General features: G+C 53.0%; 1 protein-coding gene and 2 long non-coding RNA genes across 37 annotated transcripts in view; 2 read left to right on the forward strand and 1 right to left on the reverse strand.

Moving 5' to 3' along the window:
- Positions 1-23,103, reverse strand: part of LOC145713013 (uncharacterized) — a 344,480-nt gene that overhangs the window by 156,441 nt on the left and 164,936 nt on the right. The gene's annotated exons all lie outside the window — the stretch shown is intronic.
- IKZF1 (IKAROS family zinc finger 1) overlaps positions 1-23,103 on the forward strand; it is a 102,392-nt gene that overhangs the window by 49,563 nt on the left and 29,726 nt on the right. For 24 of the 35 annotated variants that reach the window (XM_060632111.3, XM_078442601.2, XM_060632114.3 and 21 more), the window contains one exon: positions 15,653-15,712. The exons of 9 other annotated variants lie outside the window; for them this stretch is intronic. In XM_060632111.3, coding sequence (XP_060488094.1) covers positions 15,653-15,712 — 60 coding nt within the window. Of the gene's footprint in view, positions 1-3,253; positions 4,105-15,652; positions 15,713-23,103 lie in introns of those variants that run through there. 2 more of the 35 variants (XM_060632128.3, XM_081795011.1) reach the window with 2 other exon arrangements.
- LOC145715294 (uncharacterized) lies at positions 4,111-12,711 on the forward strand. The gene is made up of 2 exons (XR_014137285.1): positions 4,111-5,841; positions 5,953-12,711. It is a non-coding gene; the product is annotated as an uncharacterized LOC145715294 (long non-coding RNA).

Genomic DNA, 23,103 nt, shown 5'->3' on the forward strand with positions numbered 1-23,103 from the left:
GGGGCAGAATGCAGGAGGGGGCATGCATGGCACCCCCCACTGGCCAAAGGCTGCCCCATGGAGGGTGAGCGTCCTGGTTGGGAACTGCTGGTGCACAGCACAGGTTTTCCTGGAGCCTCCAATGCCCTGGGCAGAGAGACAGAATATGGCACAGCTGAGCAGACGACATGGGGTGCACTGGGCACACCTGCCCACAGCAGGTGAAAGGTGGCCAACAGGCTGCAGGTGGGACGGCGAGGTGGTGTGGTGCCCAGGTGAGGTCTTTGCTACTGTGTATCATTTTTTGGATAGATAGAAAGAAAGGAAGGAAGGAAGAAAGGAAGAAAGAGAAGGAGGAAGGGAGAAAGAAAGAGGAAGAAGAAAGAAAGAAAGAAAGAAAGAAAGAAAGAAAAAGAAAGGGAGGAAGAGAGGAAGGAAGGGAAGAAAGAAAGAAAGAAAGAAAGAAAGAAAGAAAGAAAGAAAAGAAAGAAAAGAAAAGGAAAAGGGAAGGAAAGGAAGAAAGAAAGAAAGAAAAGAAGAAAGGGAGGAAGAGAGGAAGGAAGGGAAGAAAGAAAGAAAGAAAGGGAGGAAGAGAGGAAGGAAGGGAAGAAAGAAAGAAAGAAAAGAAAAAGAAAGGGAAAAGGGAAGGAAAGGAAGAAAGAAAGAAAGAGTAAAAGAAAGAAAAGAAAGGGAGGAAGAGAGGAAGGAAGGAAGGAGAGAAAGAAAAGAAAAGAAAGAAAGAAAGAAAGAGGAAGAGAGGAAGGAAGGGAAGAAAGAAAGAAAGAAAGAAAGAGAAAGAAAGAGAAAAGAAAGGGAATAGGGAAGGAAGGGAAGGAAGGAAGGAAGAAAGAAAGAAAAGAGAAAGAAAGAAAAAAGAAGAAAGGGAGGAAGAGAGGAAGAAAGGGAAGAAAGAAAGAAAGAAAGAAAGGGAAGAAAGAAAGGGATAAGGGAAGGAAAGGAAGGAAGGGAGAAAGAAAGAAAGAAAAGAAAGAAACAGGGTTCAGAGATGAGAAACCAAGCTGCCAAAACTGAAGGGAAAAAAAGAACTGGGACATTTTGGAATCACAGGCTGGTAGCTCCCCGTGCTGGCTAGCACTGGCCACCTCCATTTTGCTGATACAGGGGAGGGTCTCACACGGCAGCCGTCAGTGCCCCTGGTGGCAGGCCCGTGGCCACGGGGCAGACGTCCCATCCTCGGTGGGTGTCACGAGCGACAGCATCACAGGTGCTCGGTAAGACTCAGGTTTACGTGTGGAGGAAAACGTCAGGGGCTTGGTTTTACGTGGCATGGCTGGGCGTCAACACTGCAGGGTCCACAGCGTCACGTTGGGGTAGGAACCATGTGTGAGGCATAGAGTGTCATCTAGAACATTCACCCAGGAAGCCTGGAGGGTGGGTCACAGCCCTGGCAGTCGGCTCTATAGGTGGAAATTTGACCAGCCGCCCTCTGCTCGGGGAAACAGCTGAGCCCCGGCGCTCTCCCTGCCGTCAGACAGAAGCTCACTTCTAGGAGGTGAGGGAGGGGGAAGCATCTAGAGGGTCCAGGCCATCAGCAGGCGGTGACGAAGGGTTGAAGAACATAAGCAGCGGCCAGGGCCCGGGGAGGCCTGACAGCAGGATGGGAGGGAGGACGCACAGGGCCGTCCTGAGCTGCCCGCATGTCCGAGCTCTGCCCACGGGCCGTGCACGGAGCCTTCTCTGGTTTGTAATTCATGGCAACGGTTCTGTGCTCGCTTGCAAAGAACGAATGGAAAGAAACGATCCCGGGAAGGTTCTATTCACGTGTAACGTCTAAAGAGATAAGCAGCAGTTTTTCTGCAAGAACAGTAATAATTCCTGGGGGTAGTAGCCACTGTTTCTCTTGGACACCAGGGAACAGGGAAGAGGGGGGCATTCGTTTTAAAACCTGTGCCTGGAGGGAGCTTCCCATGTGAATCCAGAGGCCTCGGAGGTGAGGCCCCCTCGGCGGGGCCCTCGCCCTTGCGTCACACGCCTGTGAAAACGGTAGATAAGGATTTTTCTCGGCGACCTCCTCGCCCCTCCAGCGGGAATGCCTTTGACCCAGAGTCCCGCTGGTTATCTCCACACGCAGAAAATACCACAAACCGGTTAATTCACAACTTCTTTCTCCTTCTTCCCTAAGTTTCGTGCTTTTTCCTCTCTGTCTGTTCTCGTTTCTTGAAAGGGTATTTTTAGTCCCAAAGGGGATCTGCCTGAATGTCGTTAACGTTTTCTGTTCGTTTTTCCATCGTTTTGGTCTGAGCTCCAAGATTACAGTGTTGATTACGCCGAAAGGATTTTTCACCCTGTTTTACTCCAGCCTTTTAAGTGGCAGAGAAAAAATAACAGCATGGCCCCTAGAATTACCAGGGATTTTCTGGACCTCACACCACTGAGGGCAGACATGCGGGGGATGCGGGGACGGGACCTCCTCACACAGCTGGGCCGCGGCCCGGACTGGTCCCTCATTCAGGGGCCCGGACGAGGACAGCCTTGCCTTGCAGAAGTCTGCTTTGATGAGGAAGGGCTCGTGAGCGTGTGTGAGTGTGGGTACGAGCATGTGACTCTGTGTCTGTGTATGCGAGACGGTATATGTGTGTGCACATATGCGTGAGCGTGACTGTATGCATATAGGAGACGGTGTGTGTGTGACTGTGTATGCGAGAGTATGTGTGTCTGTGTGAAAGTGTGTATGTAAGTGTGAGTGTATGTATGTGTCTCTGTGAGGGTGCATATCCATATGTGTGTGTATCTGAGTGAAGCTGTATAGAAGTACGTGGGTATGTATGTGTGAGTGTGTGTGTGTATGTGTAGAGGTCTGTGCGTGTGTCTGTGTGAGAATATGTGTGCCTGTGTATGAGTGTGTATGTGTGAGCATGTGAGTCTGTGTATGTGAGAATGTGTGCGTGTAAGACTGTGTGTGTATGGGGGGGGGTGTATATGTATGTGTGTATATATAGTGAGTATATACGTGTCCAGGTGAGAGCATTATCTGTGCATATGTGGGTGGATGTGTATATGTTTGTGTGTCTGTGAGTGTGTGTGTAGAGTGTGTATATGCATGTGCGCATGTGTGTGTGTGAGAATATGCGTTTATGTGAATGTATGTGAGTGCGTCTGTGCGTGAAAGTCTGTGTCTGCGTTTGTGTGGGTGTCTTTGTGTAAGTATGTGTATCTGTGTGTGAGTCTCTGTATGAGTGTGTGCATATGCATGTGAAAGTGTGTTTGAGAGTCTGTAAGTGTGTGTGTATGTGTGTGAGAGCATGTATCTGGGAGCGTGTGTGTGTGTGTCTGTGAGTGTGTCTGCGTACGTGTGTGTGTGAGTCGATATGTGAGTGTACATGTCTGTATGTGTGTGTGTATGTGTGTGTATATATGTGAGTCTGTGTGTATAAGTGTGTGTGTATCTGTGTATATATGTGTGTGAGTCTATGTGTATTTATGAGTGTGCATGTGTGTGTCTGTGTCTAAGTGTGTGTGTGAGTCTGTATTTATGAGTGTGCATGTGTGTGAGTCTGTGTGTATCTGAGTGTCCACGTCTGTGTGTATATGTGTGTGAGTGTGTATAAGTGTGCGTGAGTCTGTGTATAATGTGTGTGTGGACGTGTCTGTGAGTGTGTGTCCATGTGAGAGTCTGTCTCTGTGCGCCTGGGCGTGTGAGTGTGAGAGTCTGTGCATACGTGTGTGTGCGCCTGGCCCAGCCACCGAATGCAATTCCTGACTCCTGCTTCCCTTTCTGTCACTTCTCCGTAAGTGTCCGCATTTCGGTTGGCCTGGTGTCTCGCGGTGGCTTCCTCTTTTCCTGCATCCCTATATTTCATTATTCGCCCTTGTTCCTCTTCTAGGCGCTTACAATTCAGCCAGGAGGATGTGGAAACCCAGTTACAATATGACACATGCCTCCGTGTCACAATCGTGCTCTCGGGCCCTCCTCCTGGAGGCATCTGGACGGGGGCAGAGGGGGGAGGAGGGGAGCTGGTGTGGACAGAGGGCCGGACAGAATGCAGAAGTTGGGGCTTCTGGAAACCCGAGGGCCGGCGATCGCTGGGATGGTTTTCCTCGGAAGCCTGGAGTTTCCCATCCGCGGCCGGATTCCAGCTGGGGCCTGAGGCCGCGAGCCTGCAGGTGCGTGTTTCTGCTTTAGGAGCCTCTTCCCTCCAGGCCACCCCACGGCCCCCAGTGTCCCTCTGTCTGTGGGGTGTGGGGACAGTGTCCTCTGCCCGGAGTCCCCCTCCCCCTGGCCACCTCCATCCTGACCTTGACCCCGTTCCCCCAAGGGACCCCCGACTTCATCTCGGCTGCCCCATCGTCCCCCTCTGCAGCCCCACGGTCTGGGCAGTGGGGAGGACCACCCGTCACACACACACCGCCATCCCTGCATTGCTGCCCTTCCTGGAAGCCAGACCTGTGTCCCCTCTCCCACCACGCTGTCCCCACGGTGGACACAACCATCCCCCTGAGAACGAGGACTTCCTCTCACGCTCTGCTCCCTGGGGGCAGGGCTGGGGTTTCGCGTGGGCCTTTCTCTGCTCACCCTCACGTTCCTGCAGCCAGAGACCGTGTCTTCCCCCGGAGATGCCTCTTGTGACCCACTCGGGGCTTTGCACCCAACGCGTGCAGTGCCTGGAACATACACTGGTCCTCTGAGGGCGTGCAGGGTGGCTCCATCCTCCAGGGCCGTGCGGGGTGGCTCCATCCTCCAGGGTCATGCAGGGTGGCTCCGTCCTCCAGGGCCATGCAGGGTGGCTCTGTCCTCCAGGGCCATGCAGGGTGGCTCTGTCCTCCAGGGCCATGTGGGGTGGCTCTGTCCTCCAGGGCTGTGCGGGGTAGCTCCATCCTCCAGGGGCGTGCGGGGTGGCTCCATCCTCCAGGGTCATGCAGGGTGGCTCCGTCCTCCAGGGCCATGCAGGGTGGCTCTGTCCTCCAGGGCCATGCGGGGTGGCTCTGTCCTCCAGGGCCATGTGGGGTGGCTCCGTCCTCCAGGGCCGTGCAGGGTGGCTCCATCCTCCAGGGCCATGCAGGGTGGCTCCATCTTCCAGGGCCATGCAGGGTGGCTCTGTCCTCCAGGGCCATGTGGGGTGGCTCTGTCCTCCAGGGCCATGTGGGGTGGCTCTGTCCTCCAGGGCCATGCAGGGTGGCTCCATCTTCCAGGGCCATGCAGGGTGGCTCCGTCCTCTAGGGCCGTGCAGGGTGGCTCCGTCCTCTAGGGCCGTGCAGGGTGGCTCTGTCCTCCAGGGCTGCGCAGGATGGCTCTGCCCTTCGAGGCCATGCAGGGTGGCTCTGTCCTCCAGGGCTGCGCAGGATGGCTCTGCCCTTCGAGGCTGTGCAGGGTGGCTCTGTCCTCCAGGGCCGTGCAGGGTGGCTCTGTCCTTCGAGGCCGTGCAGGGTAGCTCTGTCCTCCAGGGCCATGCAGGGTGGCTCCGTCCTCCAGGGCCGTGCAGGGTGGCTCCATCCTCCAGAGCCGTGCAGGGCGGCTCTGTCCTTTGAGGCTGTGCAGGGTGGCTCTGTCCTCCAGGGCCATGTGGGGTGGCTCTGTCCTCCAGGGCTGTGCGGGGTGGCTCCATCCTCCAGGGCCATGCAGGGTGGCTCCATCCTCCAGGGCCGTGCAGGGTGGCTCCGTCCTCTAGGGCTGTGCAAGGTGGCTCTGTCCTCCAGGGCCGTACGGGGTGGCTCCATCCTCCAGGGCCATGCAGGGTGGCTCCGTCCTCCAGGGCTGTGCAGGGTGGCTCTGTCCTCCAGGGCCATGCAGGGTGGCTCCGTCCTCCAGGGCCGTGCAGGGTGGCTCCGTCCTCTAGGGCCGTGCAAGGTGGCTCTGTCCTCCAGGGCCGTGCGGGGTGGCTCCATCCTCCAGGGCCATGCAGGGTGGCTCCGTCCTCCAGGACCGTGCAGGGCTCCTCTGTCCTTTGAGGCTGTGCAGGGTGGCTCTGTCCTCCAGGGCCATGCAGGGTGGCTCCGTCCTCCAGAGCCAGGCAGGTGGCTCCGTCCAGCGGCCTCCTGTCTTAAGCTCCTGAACTGCTATCCAGGAGGGTTCGCCCCACCCAGGCATTCTGATCTCCGTCGCTGTGATGTTTGACTGTCAAAGCAGGTGGGCACACAGGGCAGCCTTGGAGTGACAAAGACGAGCTCTGGGGTGAAGTGTGTGGGTTCGAGTCCCTGCTCTGCCCCGTCCCAGCAGGTGGCCTCTGGGGCCCGATTTCCCTCCTTTGTAAATTAAGGTCGCAGTTGCCACACGGGGCTGCTTCAAGATCGGAAGTGCTGTCGTATGCAGAGCGTGCCACATGGCGGTGGGCACGCGGTAGCCGCTCACGAGGGAGCGGGGTCAGCCGCAGGGGCCGAGCAGCCTCGACGTGGACCTTGCTTGTGTAGTCGCTTGGATTTGGCGTGGGAGCCAGCATGGCCTGCACTGGTCCTTTCCATGTGCTTCTGGGTAAACAGTGTTGAATCATAAAACAACAGAGCGGAGGGGAAGGGAGGAACCCCTCTCGGTTCAAAGAAACTCGCTTAAGTGAAGCCCAGGACTTTCTGAGACACTCGAATCCTGAGAAGCAGCTGACATCTACCAGGAAGACAGCCTGATCTTCAAAGGTTCTTCCCAAGACCTGTGCAGTTTTGGCCGAGGTGCCGGGAAGCAGGAGTAATGAGTAATGAACTGAGTAATGAGCGAATCCCAGAGGGACACCGTGGGGCCTCTGGCATCTCTGCTCTGTGGCTCGCTGCCCTTCCGCCCTCCCGGTGTGTGGGGACGGGACGGGACCTTTGAGTCCGGTGGCAGATGGGAGGGGACTGAGACTTGGTGAGGCAGTGATGGTCTCTCAAGCCCCCAGCGCCTCTGGGGGCAGGGGTGGGGGAAGGAGGGTGCAGGCACGTCCTTCCCAAACCTACCTCTGCCTCCCCTCCGGGTGGTCAGAGCCCAAGCCCTGGGACCAGCACTAATGATAATATCCCAAGATGTCCTTGTGAGCACTGATAAAGCACCATATGCTTAGTGGTCATGGAGCCTAGTGCTAAAAGTTAGGAAATAATGAGGGAGAGAGAGAGATCAAGGAGAAGGGGGCAGGGAAGGGGGAGCTTTCAAGAATCCCTTAGGAGGGGTGCCTGGGGGGCTCTGTCGATGAAGCATTGGACTTCAGCTCAGGCCACGATCTCACAGTTCGTGAGTTCAAGCCCCACGTTGGGCTCTGTGCTGACAGCTCGGAGCCTGGATCCTGCTTCGGATTCTGTGTCTCCCTCTCCCTCTGCCCCTCCCCTGCTCACGCTCTGACTCTCTGTCTTTCAATAATAAATAAGCATTAAAAACAAATTAAAAAAAAAAGACAGTAGGGCGCTCCTCAGGGCACCTGGGTGGCTCAGTCAGTTAAGCTGCCAACTTCCGCTCAGGTCATGATCTCGCAGTTCGTGAGTTCAAGCCCCGCGTCGGGCTATGTGCTAACAGCTCAGAGCCTGGAGCCTGCTTCTGATTCTGTGTCTCCCTCTTTCTGCCTCTCCCTTGCTCGTGCTTTGCCTCTCTCTCTCTTTCTCTCTCTCTCTCTCTCTCTCTCTCTCTCTGTCTCTCAAAAATAAACATTAAAAAAATTTTTTAAATAATAAAAAAATAAAGAATCCTAGCCTGCAAAGGATCTCGACCTTCGCAGTAAGTTAACGCTACTTTCGAAAGGCTTAAAGTAGCCACATCACTTGCCTGTGCCTTCCCACTGCCTCTGCGTGAGTTTCCCATCCGGATGGGGGGTCCGGACCCCCACACCCCCTGGGTCCCCAGAGGAGTGCTTTGCTTGCTGGTCCAGAAACGGAAGGAGCAGGAGCTTCGTGGGTCCCAAACGCGGCGGGGGCTCGGGTGTGACTCCCAATCCTCTGTCTGCAGCCTGCTCGCTGGGCCGGCACACCGGACGTGTCCCCGAGTAACGAGGGCCGTGGGGACTGCTGCCCCCCCGTCCTGCGTTGCTGTCTCTGACCGTAAAAGTCACCGTGGGTGACAGGCACTCTAGCTTCGGGTCTCCGAGCTGCCTTTGTAAGTGTGTGTGCAAGAAGAGTGACCCTTGTGCCATTGGTGCGTGCACACACACACGTGCACCCCGGCACACAGGCCAGATGCGTCCGCTCCACCTGCACACCTCAGCCCTGGCCACCCTCGACCCCCGTCTTCCTCTGCAGGTGGCGAAGGTGTCTCTCACTTCCTGCCCACAACCCCCCCGGCCCCAGGCTCACTGCCTGAGAAGTGTGTTTGGGGGCGGAGGACAGGAAGAAGGGGGAAAGGCAGGAATGAGATCCCTCGCTGCCCCTACAGCACGCTGGCCCGCCAGGTGCCCCCGAGGAGGAACCCGCGAGCACTGCCCGTAGGGACCGGCGCCCGTCTGACGACAGCCAGCCTGCTCCTGCACCCCGGGGCTCACCAGCCCCCGAGCCGCTCTTCCTGACCCTCCTGTGCCTTTGCTGAGTCACCTGTTGCTTGGAATTCTGGCAGGGACCCCTCAGAGCTTCTGGAAGGGAGGGCCAGCAGGGGACCCACCCTCTGGGTGTCCCGGGGAAGATTACTTTATCTGTGGCCTCCTTGAAGCAGAGCCCGGGCTCCTGGAATCTTTGGGGCTTGACACGGTGCCAGCCGCGGGGAAGGGAGGGAATGGCCAAGAGTGTTTGCCGAGCCTGGCAGGGGGCCGTGTCCGCACATGGAGGAAGGCGACAGTGCTGATTCTGTCCTCAGCCCTTCCCCCTTTCTCGGCCAGCAGCAACATCCCCTGCCGTCTCCCCACTGCGTTCAAGGCCCCCGCAGCGACCACCCTTGGGGACAATCAGTGGCAGTTGTTTGCTTTACTCTGCAGAACCTCATTTCGGTGCCGTGCTCTCCTCCCGCCTGGCAGCGAGGGTTCAGTAAGACCGTGTCAGCGGGAAAACCACATGTGACACATGTGTGCAGCCAGGTCCGCTGGAGCACATGCCTGGACGGCTGATGGACGCCCGGTGTCCCTGTCCTTGCCCGGACCTGGACGCGTCCACTGGCCAAGGAGACACCTGGGTGGCCACCACCGCCCGTTGGCACGGCTGCTTTGTAGAATGTCCCTCCCTTCCTGTTTTGGCCTGTGTGATACAAACATCCCTCCCTGTGAGATTCGGGAGGGGAAAGGACATTCGCGTCATCACTTCTGCCCGGGGCCCCACACTCGCTCATCCCCCGGCTCGCGGCGGGACCCTCCTGGCGTGTCAGTATTGGTGCACCTCCTCCTACCTCCTTCAGCCCTTCTTCCGGGCCCCAAGGTGACCCTTTCCTTCTCCCTTTGTAAGCCTGGGTCACACTCTCGCACTGTGTTCTTATCACCACCTCCCCACTTTCTCCCCTTCATGATTTCTCTAGATTTGTTATAGGGCTTGGAGGTAAATTTCAGAAAATTTCATCTTGACCCTTGTGTATACCCGCTGTCTTCAGGACAGGCAAATCTTGGGGCGCCCGGGGGGCTCAGTCGGTTGAGCGTCCGACTCTTTGATTTCAGCTCAGGTCATGATCTCAGGGGCGTAAGTTCGAGCCCTGTGTCGGGCTTTGCGCTGACAGTGTGGAGCCTGCTTGAGATTCTCTCTCTCTCTCTCTCTCTCTCTCTCTCTCTCTCTCTCTCTCCCCCTCTCCCTCTCTCTGCACCTCCCTTACTTGTGTGCTCACTCGCTCGCTCGCTCTCAAAATACATAAACGTTTAAAAAAGAAGAAGCAAATCTTATTTTCACCAAAAAAAGTTACTTTTTCATTAAAAAAAAATGAAAAAGCAAGGAGGACATAACTATCCCTCAACTGTCCTTGAGTCTGGTGAGGGTTTCATCCCCAGGTTGTGATGAACTTTGTCCCAGGGGGTGGGTGATGGGAGGCTGCGGGGTCACCAAAGCGGCGACTCTGACGGAGCTTCCCATCAACAGAATCGTGGCGCCTGAACCTGCCATATTCTCCCTTGGACCCTTCGGAAAGAAAGTCTTTGCTTCCTGTTTTCCCCTTTCTAAACTACAGGTCTGTGAGTCAGCTTTTCTTCTCTCCTACTTAGCTCACTGTGCGGCATTACAAGCGTATTCAGAAAACATCAACCACAGTAGGAGAGGTCCCCGGCTGTGCCGTGTGCAGGGAGAGAGGGTCGGAAGCTGGCTTTTCCTCGGGTGGTCAGCTCTGTGTGCTGTCTGCTCCGGAAGGCAGCTCTGACAGCCGCAATTTGAAGTAAAGCAAAGTGGACTTCAGTCCATTGCAGTCAGGTCCCAGTAGAAGCAACCAGAATTGTCCCACCACCTGGCAGTTCGCCTGAAACACGGTCAGGGTGCTTCCCAGACAGACGGGAGCACCCAGCAGGAGTATTTGGGACGAAAGCCTGCGTAGACTCAAAATTCCAAGGTGCCAAGAGCAGTTTCCCTGAGGACATCTGTCCTGGTCATGGCAGGTCCCACAAAGCGTTGGTTTTCCGCGTTGGCACCTGTCAGTGGGCCACAGCTGATCCCAGAAGCCCCGAATCTTTGTTGCCGAGATACGCATCTCTCTTTATCTGCCGGTGTCTTTCCACCGAGAAAAAAAGCTACGGCCCACCAAGCGCCTGAGTCTTCACGTGAACCAGACAGAATAGATACGATTATTCCCACTTGGCGGGTGAGGAAACCGAGGCTCGGAGTTGGTCGCGTTGAGTGCTCGGTCCGCACAGCTGATGGGAGGCAGGGCCGAGCGCCAGTCACGCCTCTGACCTGAAGCCCCCTGTACCGCACTGTCCAGGAGCCACACCCCCCCCCCCCATGAGTTGATAGGACTCAGCACACAGCAGGAGCCCAGCGACCCATCCAGAGTGAAAGCCAGTCCACACATGCTCGGTTATATGAACTGCAGGAGGGTCCAGCCTGGAACAAACCCCGGCAAGAGTGATCTCCCCCGTTCCTAGCTTGCTCCCCGATATACTAGGTGCCCCAGGAGCCTCACGCATAACCGACCCAGGAAACACAGTGCTTTCTGCCACATACTTGGCAGCTTCTCCCTGGAGGTGCGTGAACTTCTGAAAACGTTTATGTGATCGGATGGCTGTCTTCAGAAAGTAGTAGTAAAGTCTGTTGACTCAGCAGTCCCGTGATGAGTACCTTGAACACTGTAGGCGATGCGCAGGAGGAAGGGAAGAAAATACTTGTAGCCTCTTAATCTGAGCACAGAAGTTGGGCTCAGGGGCACCTGGGCGGCTCGGGTCACGGGCTCGCAGTTCGTGGGTTCGAGCCCTGCGTCGGGCTCTGTGCTGACAGCTCGGAGCCCGGAGCCTGCTTCGGATTCTGCGTCTCCCTCTTTAGTTAGGAGATAATTATACGCACAGCTGAGTGAAGGTATCTGCAAATGAGGCGGGTTTGATTTTCCTTGCGTGTTTCCATCAGGTGCGTGCCTTTGATGATCTGAATGGGATGATTGGCTGGGAGAGTCACTGTCACTGCTGACCGGTCCTGGAGGGACCTAGACCCAGGACTCGGGATCTGGGCCTCACAGTACCGGTGCAGACCAGTGGAAGTTTGGGGAGTGGATGTGAGCAGAGGAAGGCAGGCTTTAGCATGACCGTCGCAGGGCAGCAGGCAAGATCGACCAGAAGACGGGCCCGAAGGCAAGGACCACAGGATGTATACCCACCTCTGTGCCAGGCGGTGACAGGAAGTGCTGGCAGGATGTGGCAAAGGCTGAGGCAGCCTTGGCTGGGTGGCGGTGCTGGGAAGGGACGTGACTGGAAAGCAGGAAGAGAAAAGCCTGCAGAAGCTCGGGAGAAGTGGGCGGGAAGGTCAGGGTGGAGGTGAGACCCCCACATGCGTTAGAACTTGGGGAATCCAGAACCGAGCGCCGTGGGCATAGGCGGGATAGAAGAAGGCTAGCTGGGTCTGGAGAAAGACCTTGAGTTTGGATTTGGGTAGCCGGGCGGTGACAGAGCCCAGGTGAGTTCCCACAGCCGGGAGCGTCTGGTGCATGTCTGCTGCCTTCTTTTACAAACATTTTGTGTGCCCGTTGGTGCGCGGCATATGGCTGGGGCCATGCAGGGGACAGGGCTGAGTGAGACACCCATCACCTGAGCCCCAGCGCCCTCAAAGCCTGGAAAGAAGGTGGCTTGACTTCACACCAGCGCCCGCCCCCGGCTCTCCATCCGTGGGTCAGACTTTAAGCTTGTCTGCAGTTCAGCCCCCTCTTCTGTAAGGCTGGAGCAGTCAGGAGACATCAGCTGGCACTCTCTCCTCCCCTGGTAGAACCTGGAGGGTTAAGAAACAAATATCCATCCTGGGAATGTGTAGGTATGGACAAATTTCAAGAGAATCCAGATTTGGTATCTGTTCAGGTTAACTAGTTCTCTAGTGGGAGCACGGCCATGCTGTTTGCGCTCCAGTGATGGTCACCCGGTCCTGCCCTTTGCCTGTCTTTACAGTCCCGATCGGGGACCCTCTGGCTGGCACAGGGACAGGAAACGCTAGATGTGTAAGCCTTGCAAAGGTCACTGCAAACCACACTGACACCAGTGAATAGCACACTAATGATCCAACCGTGCCCAACAGGTAATGTGATTGGAAGAATACGTATAAAAGTCAGACTCCGGCGTATTTCTGAATTCTAAATACAAATCTAAACGTGTTTACTCTCCCCAGAAAATTGTCAGTGTCCTTTGGCTAGAAAGTAGAGCCGACTTCCTCCTCCTGTTTTGAAGATCTCAGGTCTGTCTTAATGTCTCCCTGAACTGACAACATCATGAGAAGTTTACGGGCACGACCCAACGCAAACTGAAAAGTGTGGTTTGTGGGCATTTAATCTGTTTTTCCAGGACGTTCGTCAATTTGGCAATCCGAATAGAATTCAGAATCTGAGGCACCCACAGCGTTTTCTTTGAAAATATTAGTGACAATGTGGTGAATTGAAAACTCCTAACCAAATGAACTCAGTTTGTTCTTGACAAGAAAAATGCGTTTTGTGACATTCAGAAAATTTAAAATACATTGAGTCTTTTTTTCTTTTTTTCTTTTCTTTTTTTTTTAATCTGTACCCTTTTGTAAAACAACGGCCTAAAGTTTGGGGTGGAATTTACTAAGGAACCGAAGACGGGCCTGAAAGCCCATCGGGAGATAATCACTTCCCGGCTCCCACGGGCTTCTAGCACCATCGAGAAGGTCTGTTTTGCCACGAGTGTTAGGCTCACGAGCAGCACTGAGATAAGGGACAGGACAGGTCTGCACCTGTAAGACATCTGCCTGCATGAGTGAGAAGGAGGGTTTTGTGGCCCATCTGATTGCATGACCCCTGGACCAGCCTGCTCAGGGAAGGAGAGGGACTCATGAGACTCTGTGACGGGGCCCAGATGAGCTGGGGTGGGGAAGCCACACGGAGGGCAGTGCCGGGGGGCCGCGCTTTCCAAATCGCTCGTTGTTAACTCATTTCATCTTGCGGGGGACTATTGATCAATGCACTGTGACTCCCATGGGCAGGTGAGTATGTGTGTGTGTGCGTGCACACCTAAGTGTGAACGTGCGTATGCAGCTGTGGTAACAGTCTTCCTGATGCCTCTCAAGCACCATGGAAGAGAAAACACAGCTTCTCAAAGGCCCTTCCTGCACAGGGAGAATGTGTGTTTGGAATACTGGCTGTAATGCATTCATTAGATATAGTCTCAGATTTGCGCATTTACATGCTAACCTCCAGGAGGACAGGTTCCAGAACTTCTGCAGAGCCCCAGTCTCCTCTCTGATAAACTAGTGATAGTTCCTGCCACGTAGGACGGTGGTGAAGATAAAAGGCAGTTTATGGAAAGTTCTTTGCAAGTACCTGGCCTTTACAAAACCCCCCACTGAATGCCTTCCATGAAAATAGACTGAAATAGAATAGGGTAGGACCTGACAGGACAGACATAGGATGGAACTGGACTGGACAAGACGGGACCAGGCAGCACCAGTCAGGACAGGACCAGACAGAACAAGACAGGACCAGACTGGACAGAACAGGACAGGATAGGACCAGATAGGATAGGACCAGACTGGACAGGACAGAAGTGGACAAAACTGGACAGGACAGGATAGGACCAGATAAGACAGGACCAGGCTGGACAGGACGGGACAAGGTGAGTGTCACATTCTCCTGTTGTGCATAATTACCGTCCATAAGGAGGCCACGTCCTTCTGAACCGAGAAGTCAGTTGTGCACAAACGCGTGTGGTGCATGAGTGAGTGCGAACTCCTATCGGCTCAGGTTTCCTAGGGGGGGAGTAGAGTAACTCTGTAGCTACAGCCGTGTTCTGTTTTTTAAACTTGGTGTCCATTTTAGGGAATCAAATATGAAGGATAAACATGATAAAGCTCGTCTGAATTGTGGTCGCGTCACGATGCAGACAAGCTGTGTCCTAAGAGGACACCCGGGGAAACTGACCTCCCAGTCGCGTCACGCTGAGGCCCCAAAGCAGCAATCTTGAACAATATCTCGGGGCGTGTGGCTGCGATGCCTTTTCATCTGTCTTCTATCACGTATGGTGATGCCCCCGTTTTCAAAAGGCAATACGTCGCCCTTTAAATACCCCCATTATCTGAGATGGTTGCACCCCTGCGCACAGAGAGCCAGAGATTGGAAAAGGTGACTCAGGGAGTCGAAGCTCAGTGCAGAGCCCGCTGAAAAATCGGCCTCATTTTGCTGGCTGGCTGTGGACACCGAGCACATGTGCGCCCGGGCAAGCCACCACTGACCTGCCTGTTCCACGTGGGCCATGTGACACTGACTGTCTCTGTGAGGTTTAGACCATCAAGGGACAGTGTAAATGAGGCTGAGGGTTTGCTAGGAAATGATTAAGGTGGTCACTTCGAGGAGCACCTTTGAGAGTCTCTCTCCAACGATGCTTGCCCATTATCCCAGTATTTTAGTCAATATTTCACGGGAAGCATGGAGAGGGTCTGTAGTCAGAGGAGTGTGGAAGCTGAAACGGGTTCCAGCAACGTCCGGGAGGTCCGTTTCCTGTGGGGACACCATCGTCTTGCCTCTGCTAATTTGGTGGCTGCTCCAACAAGTTTAATTTAGCAGCCAGGCTGTGCTCGCCACGCTGACAGACATCGGGATGCCCCCCTTGGAGAGAAAACTCCGTGTGCGTGTGTGCGCGCACACACGTGTCTCCACGCGTGCCTCCATGGGTGCGCGTGGGTGGCAGCTACTAAGCCTTCAGACATAGACACATGTCGGGAAGCTCTGACCTACAAACACAGAGCAAGGACTTGAAGATCTGAGGCGCTGATAACATTTATGAGAGCGGCTGATAAGGAATACCCACAGAAATTGATAGCTCATTCTGAGGTGGGGGAAAACACTAATTTTTCCCCACTCAGGGTGCGGTGTGAACATTGCTGATTTTCTACGAACACTTTCTAAGAAAATGTTGAAAAGCCGAATGAAGAAAATCTGCCATGCGCTCAGCCCGCTAAGAAGCACACCGCATTCGTTACTGCCCCTAAGATGTTTGGCACAGCAGAGGTTAGGTGATAACATGCCATGCACTGTGGTCCTGCCCGCAAGCAGCACCGTGTTACCATTGAGTGGCCTGTACGAAGGCCGAGAGTGGCAGACGAGTAGCCAACCGTGGGTTTCGAGCAAGCATGCTTTCTTTGAAAAGAAATAAAATGACCCTTTCTTTTAAACTCTGACTGTATCTTGTGAACACTGTCAAAAGCCAGCTTTCTTTCTCCTTTATTGCAGTTACATATGGGGCCGATGGCTTTAGGGATTTTCATGCACTCATTCCCAAATCTTTCTCTCGTAAGTATATGCTTCGCTTCTAGAAAACAAACGCGTGTTCACCTCATCCTCCATTTCCATGGCGTAAATGTTGTGAATGCATGTGTCCACACCACCTTCCTTCATGCTTGACCCAATGAGCTACATCTTGACCGTCCTGTTCATTAACCACCTGGGACATCACCGATACAAGGACGTGCATATGGAGCGTTTAAGACCATTGGAAGATACACTATGGGACGTTCCTCTTGTTGTGGCAGTAACAGTAAGGGTGGAAGGAACAATAGTACTGATTGAATTGTTACTCCAGTCATGCTGGTAAACAGCGTTGCCATTCATGTGATGAGTATCTCCTTTTTATTGAGTGTGATGATAAAATGGCCTGACTTCCTGTCCCCATGAAACAGCCCAGTGTGTTTTCATGGTAACTTTTACGAATTTGTCGGACCGGAGAAAGATGCACGCTCTCCTTCCGTGGCTCTGAAGTATTCATTTCAGAACCGAGAATAGCACGCTGGCAGGGCTTTGAGGCCGTTAGTCTGTGGTGCCTCGCTGCCTGAGCGGACACAGTTAGGAGTCTGTGCCTGCAGAACCTTCCTGATCTGAGCTGGTAAACCAAAAGCAGATGTTAATTTCATTTTTAGCTGTTAGGAGTCAGTGAACGATAGACGGATTAGAGCAGCATCGCCGAAGGAGTATTTTAAGGAATGCGGTGTGCCTTTAAAAAGGCACAGGGAGCCGAATGTTGAAAGGAGCACAGACGGGTTGCCCCCCTCAGGACTGAAGCCTTGAGAATGTGCGTTAGTAAATTCTCTCCTGTTTTAAAGCAATGTCAGAAAACAGGTCGTGCTTGTTAGTACTGCAACAATTAGTGATCCGGGCTCAACCTGAAAGGTGTCAGTAACATTAAAGGTAAGTTTCTGACATCCTGGTAATCAAAACTCTTTGATACCTGAAGGATTTAGCACTGGCCACATAACCATACCCTGTTCTCACAACCTGGAGTGGAAATTGACTGCTTTTCCAGTGTAGAAAAGTTATAGAGATCTTTCTTCCACTGATGATCTCCCTGTGATTCAACTTTAAAACGACAGCTTGAGAGATGGACTTCTGCAAGCTCTATATGTATGGATGTGTCTTTATATGCATGCATATGCCCGAGTGCGTGTGTGTTCATACGATTACGTCAAACAGGAAGGTGCTAGCACAGAGAAGTCTTGTCAATTTTAGGATTGGAACAGTCACATGGCTGAAATGTTGAGCCGTCAGATGCACTTAAGAGTAAGGAAATGCATTCTGGTTTTTCAGAATGTTTTCATGAAATCTGAGGAAGGTTTAGGGGCAAGCACGCTGTAGTGTTGAAGCGGGTCCTTTGGTGAAGACTTGAGTAAGTAAAACCTGGCTTGTTTAAAGACCCATGCTACTTGGAGATTTTAGAAGGTAGATGATATATATTTTGATATATGCCTCTCTGTTTACGCAAATGGATTCACAAGGTATTCGGGTCTCTTTCTTCCACACCCCCTCCCACGTACCCAAATTGTAAATATCCTCCTCCTCCACACAGATGGCTGTTGTCCTTGAGGATGGCCCCACCCAAACAGCAGCCCAGCTGCTCTTGGCCAACACCGCCACCTGGTGGGCAGGGTGGAGATTGCCCTCCTTACCCCACATCCCCTCCTTTTTTTTTTCCATCTTGAAAATTAAAAATACAACCTGTTTGACCCCCTCTACCTTCTCTTCCCCAGCTTGTTGTGTTCCTAGTCACCCGAAGAGGATGTAAGTCTGCTTGTAACTCATGCTTTTTTCAGACCCTTTCTCTTTTCTCTCTCCCTGACTTCATTTAAAGGCCTAAAAGGATCTAATCGTGCATCTTGGCAAGAAAAAAAAACCTTATGTTTTCAATGATGGAAGTTATAATAAGTGGTTTTATTAGCTTAAAAACGCATAAAAATTTTTGTAAATCACTTTTTACGAGGCGGCACAGAAGCATCTATATATTTCCTCTTCATCTCAAATTTTATTTATCTACTTATTTATATATTTTCATTTAAATGTTTATTTATTTATTGCATGTGTGTGAGAGAGAGAGAGAGAGAGAGGCAGAGAGAGAGGGAGGCAGAGAATCCCAAGCAGGCTCCACGCTGTCTGCACAGAGCCCGATACGGGGCTCAAACCCATGAACCCTGAGATCATGACCTGAGCAGAAACCAAGAGTCAAGACACTTAACCGACTGAGCCACCCAGATGCCCCTCAAATTTTAGCATCATCGCACTCATTCCAGATCTGTCGTGAATATTTTTATTCCATTTAATTTTGGCTGGCTAGTCACTGGTTGCGGGTCTATTTCTCTCTCCCATTTTTTTTTCCCATTTAAAATATTGAGGGTTCCAGGCTTATGTGGCCTAAACTCACACCATAGGAACAATTTCAGGGTGTCTTTACAATGGAAAGGCACACTCTGAGTACCAAACCTTTACATTACTGGTAAATGCCAAGACACTTTCTAAAAGGGAAAAGACAACGCAGAGGAAACAGAACCCATTTGTCGGGGGGCGGGGGAGGGGGGGTGCCACCAGTGCACGTTATATCTATGCATTAAAATGCTTTAATCATTCATGAGTACGTTCAGTGCTTGGCAGTGGATGGAGCCTCTGGGCTCCGTTGACCCTGAGTTGCCTGGCTTCTCCGAATTCTTCGGTGCTAAACTTGTCCCCACGCTGAAGTCCACCTTACTTTAGGGGCCTGGGGTCTCTCTTGGGACTGCTGTGTTACTAATAACGTACGAGACCCCTAGAGTATATAACCATAATATTTTAAATGTTCCTAATTTAAAACAGCATCTGAGATGGTAACTCTTGACTCAAGATTTGAAGACATCAGCTCTTAATATATAAGTCACGTTTACTAAATAATAAAACGGAGCGCCTGTCCATGCGCGGTCCGTAGTCCACGAAAGAGCTTCAGGGTTAGGCCTGAGCCAGCGCGTTCTGGGGCAAAGAAACGCGTGAACGTCCACTTCTTGTTCTATATTTAATCGGGTCAATTCAGTACCTTACTGAGTTCGACATTTTTCTGAGTGGTAGGGGGAGGAGTTGCAAAATACGTGTAAGTATAAACCCTACGTTGAGGGAGACCGTAGCGTTTCGTAGACATAAGGGCACGTATGAGCAGTTCCAGCTCCAAGAAAATGGAACAGATGGCGTGGGTTAGGAATTCAGGGTAGGGACAGCCGGTCAGCAGGAGCCCTGGTTAGCTTAGAGACAACATGCGTGCAGTGGAGCAAAGTACAAGAAATACAAGCTAGGGGAGACCTGCTATTTCAGGGAACTCACTGGGCCGGTCGACCTGCGTCCTTCAAGGGAGATCACGAAGAAAACGAAGACTCTCCCGTTCCAGTTGACTTTTCTCAAGGGAGTGGAGTAGGACTCATGCATACCCTTTGGGTGGGCTCCAGGCCAGGAGTTGGAACAGCTTAAATAAAGGCCATTCATCTGTCATGAATGAATGCTTCATCAGGGAAAACGGTTACTGGTGCCATTGACTTCTGCAGGGTTGTGGAATTCAAAATGGCGGGCTCACACACGCAACACTCACACAGACCTCCCAGGTCTTCCTGTGTGCATGCACCCGGAGGTTGTCCACGCAGGTGCCCCCCCCCCAGCCCACCTGCAGAAAGAACCTGCTCCCTGGGCACCACCTCTGGGCCGTGTGGTGCCAGGGCCACCCAGGCCCCCCTGCTCTCTGTTCAGCCTCAGCCTCCCAGCCCCGCGTGTTGTTTCCCTGAGCCGAGCTTGTCCAGCCCCATGGACGCCCCAAGTGTGCTCAGCCCCCGCTGACTTCCTTCCTTCTGACCACTGCAGACTGTGCCTGCCCTTTTTAGCGGAGGCTTACGGCCTGGCCAGGGCAGGGGACTCCGGATTTCACCGTGTGCAGGACCCCAAGGCGGCATCTTCTGTTTTTTCCTTTTTCCGGCCACATCACTAATTGAGCCAAAACACCAAAACCCCTCTTTCACACTTAGATAAGTGAAGCCAACCGCCCCATCCTGAGTTTGTGTTTTTTTAAAGGTCTATTTTAACTGGACTGTACATTTATGTCTAGTAGATCACAATTTTGAGATCGGTGTGTTTGCGACTTATTAAGACAGGTTTATGCCCTGACCCCTTGAGTGTAATAGGCGTATTGCCTGTGTCCTCCTCCCAGCCAGAAGGGAGGCCCCGTTTCGTGGACACCCTCCGCGGGTGAACAGAGGTCCGTCCGTCTCTTCTGTGCAGCCAGCACGCAGTCTGCATCTGTCCAGAAAGACAGGAAAGCTTTTCGCCCATATTTAGGGAACGTTCACCTGTGCGTGACTCTGACCTGCCCTTGGCCGATGGTGGTGTCCACCTGCGGTCTGTGTTCTCACCTGTGCCCCCGGGCCCTCCCCCATCAGGCATCCTTTCTCTCTTTGTCTCTACGGATTTTTCCTGTCCTAATGCAGCCTAGAATGTGGCCGCAAAGTTCTGGCAAGCTTCCGGCCCTAAAACACTCTGCATCTTCTGCTCGACTCCTAGTCGGAAACGCGTACCCTGTCTGCTTACACGGAACCCTGTCAAGTTCCCGTCCCTCATGGCTGCTTGAGCTCGCCACCAGGGATCGAGGGTATTGTCCGCGATCTTTTCTCCAGCAGCCTGCAGCATCACAGGATCCTGAATTCTATCTAGTCTTTGAGCTCGGCCTCGACCGGTGCTGCCCAGATCTACCGAAAACCGTACCTGGGGTCCGCAGAATCTCAGGATGGTTTATAACAGGCTCTCGTGCCATCTGAGCCTCCTGGCTCTTTTGCTTCTGTGACATTTCTTAGAGGAAACGTCACATGGCGTAACAGTAATGAGAAAGTCAGATTAGTGCCTGGTATCCAGGCTGGCTTGAGGGCCTCTGTGGCATTTAAGGTGACATCCACGCTGTGCCCCCCGCCCCTCCCCCGCCGTGCCATCCTTCTTCCTTCCTGGTACGGCTTTGCCTTGGCTGCAAGTGGTGTGCTGTGGCCGATGTCACCCTGAAGGTCACCCTGAGGCTTTCCCGTTCTCTTGTTCCTCACCAGGAAGCGCCCACCCCGTCATCAACAGCACAAGCCACAGAGCACACCCGACGGTCACAGAAATACCTGTCTGTCTTAACGTAAAATAAGTCGTGGTTCCTGGCAACTGTACTTTTGGGAAAGCGAGGGTCATTGCTGTCTAAGAGGTTGCCTCCGACTGTGTGAGACAGAGACGAGTGCTAAGGGGGTTATCCCCATGCTTCTCCATCCTGTGGTTTCCTTCTTCCAGCCACGGGTGTCCAGACCGCCACCCTTGTGTCTCAGCGCCACTGGCGAGAGAACTTGCCCAGCGACGATAATTTGCTCCACCAAGCTCTGGAATGCCCCAATCTCATTTAAAAAAAAAAAAAAAAAAAAAAAAAAACACAAGTTGGGTGATTAAAAACAATCCCAGGTTAGGGGCGCCTGGGTGGCTCAGTCAGTTAAGCATCCAACTCTTGGTTTCAGCTCAGGTCATGAACTCATGAACCCTGCATCAGGCTCTGCACTGCGAGTGGAGCCTGCTTGGGATCGTGTCTCTCTCCCTCTCTCTCTCTCTCTCTGCCCCTCCCTCGCTCATGCTGTCTCTGTCTCTCTCGAGAATAACTAAACTTAAAAAATAATCATCATCATCCCAGGTTAAGGAGTTCAGAAGTCTTTGAAACTTGACTGTCATGTTTCCAGAGCATTCTAGCGCAGAGTTCAGTGATAATGAGACCCCAGGAATTAGCTTCCACCTCAAAGGATTCAAAGCATGTGCCTAGGAATACGGATTCTAGAGAGTTCAGAAGCCAAAAGGCCTGGTGGCACCCCCCTTCCTTGCCTGCCTTGTGCAGGTGAGTCAGTGGGACTTGGTCCCTTTCTCTGGCAGCTGGGAGAGGTCAGCAGGGGGCCTCTCGGGTGCTTCTGAGGCTCTGATCTTCGGAGTCTTGTAGAGAAACACATGTGAGGCACCCTCTGACTGGACATAATGCTGGGATCTGATCAGAGGAGATACTCCCTCGCTCCTGGGATCTCAAAATCCACAGTGAGGGCTCGGGCCCACGTTCCATCTAATTTGTCCCATGTATTCATTTGTGTCCCCAGAGAGCTAATAGGAAAACCTTGGTAGTCTGGCAGTTTAGGGATGTGGGCACTGGAGGCAGGACACCTGTAGTACCTCCCAGGTCTCCCACTTGCTAGCTGTGTGACCTTCCCAAGCTGTTCAGCCTCTCTGTGCCTGGGTTTCTTCAACTGTGAAATAGGAGAGTAGCATTACCCCCCCTCACTGGGTCACCGTGAGGGCTAACTACTCCAGAGCGAGTGAAGCGCTGTGTGCCTGGCACAAAGGAAGTCTCACAGATACTACTGGGGTGAGCCGTCCACAGACAGCTCCGTGGAGAACGTGCTTCCCACTTGTCACACCCAGTCCCCATCCTAAGCCGACTTCTCCTGGGCTTACCACTGATGAGAGTCCTCCCAGCGCCCCCGGCGAGCCAGTGCTGATCGTTCTGGCTTTGACGGATTAGGAAACCAAGGCACAGAGAAGGTGTGCGACTCGCCCAAGGTCCCAGCACTCCCAATGAGTGGGGTGGAGCTGACGTTCCCAGCCAGGAATGTCAACCTCAGAGTCCGGGCTCTCGATTTATTCCCAGTGGTCACTGAATAAAATGAACCTGGTGTGTTATGAATTAGGTTGATTATTTGAAACCACGGTCTCAGACCTGACTGTACGTTGGAAACTCCAGGAGGGCTCGTGAGAACAGAGTGCTGGGTCCAACCCCAGAGTTTCTAGCTCAGCGTGTCTGGGGTGGACCAGAGAATTTGCTCTTCTGACAAGTTCTCGCTGATGCTGATGGTCCAAGGACCACGCCTGGAGACCCAGTGATTCTAAACATCGATCAAAGATTTCATAGTACGGACTACCATCTATCTATGCCATTGTTTCTTGTACTTGGCCGAATTGACCTACCTGCTCTTATTAACCTATAGAGACCATGATGGAGACGCTAGCTTTCAGGGTCATCGCGGTTTCTCCCACTGATTACAGTGATGGACTTACCATCAACAACCTTCATCATCAGGCTGTGTTTCCCAAGATGACAAACGAGATGCCTCTGATTTTCTTTACCAAGAAAAACGTGTGAATGACAGAAATCACCACCCTAAATGTGACTTAGAGGGATCACTACTACAGGGTAAACAGCAGTCAGGGCGTTGGTTAATATGAGCCCTTCACCCTCACGCAGGGCGCTCCCTTTGAAAGGCCAATGAGATCTGCCACTTTTACAAAGGACTTGACCCTTCAGCCACCTGGAGACACGTGCCACACGGTGGCGCTACTCTAGGGCACAGGTTTTATTATCGTCA

This window comes from Panthera onca, chromosome A2 (assembly GCF_046562875.1).
Source record: "Panthera onca isolate mPanOnc1 chromosome A2, mPanOnc1 haplotype 2, whole genome shotgun sequence".
Taxonomy (NCBI): Eukaryota; Metazoa; Chordata; class Mammalia; order Carnivora; family Felidae; genus Panthera; species Panthera onca.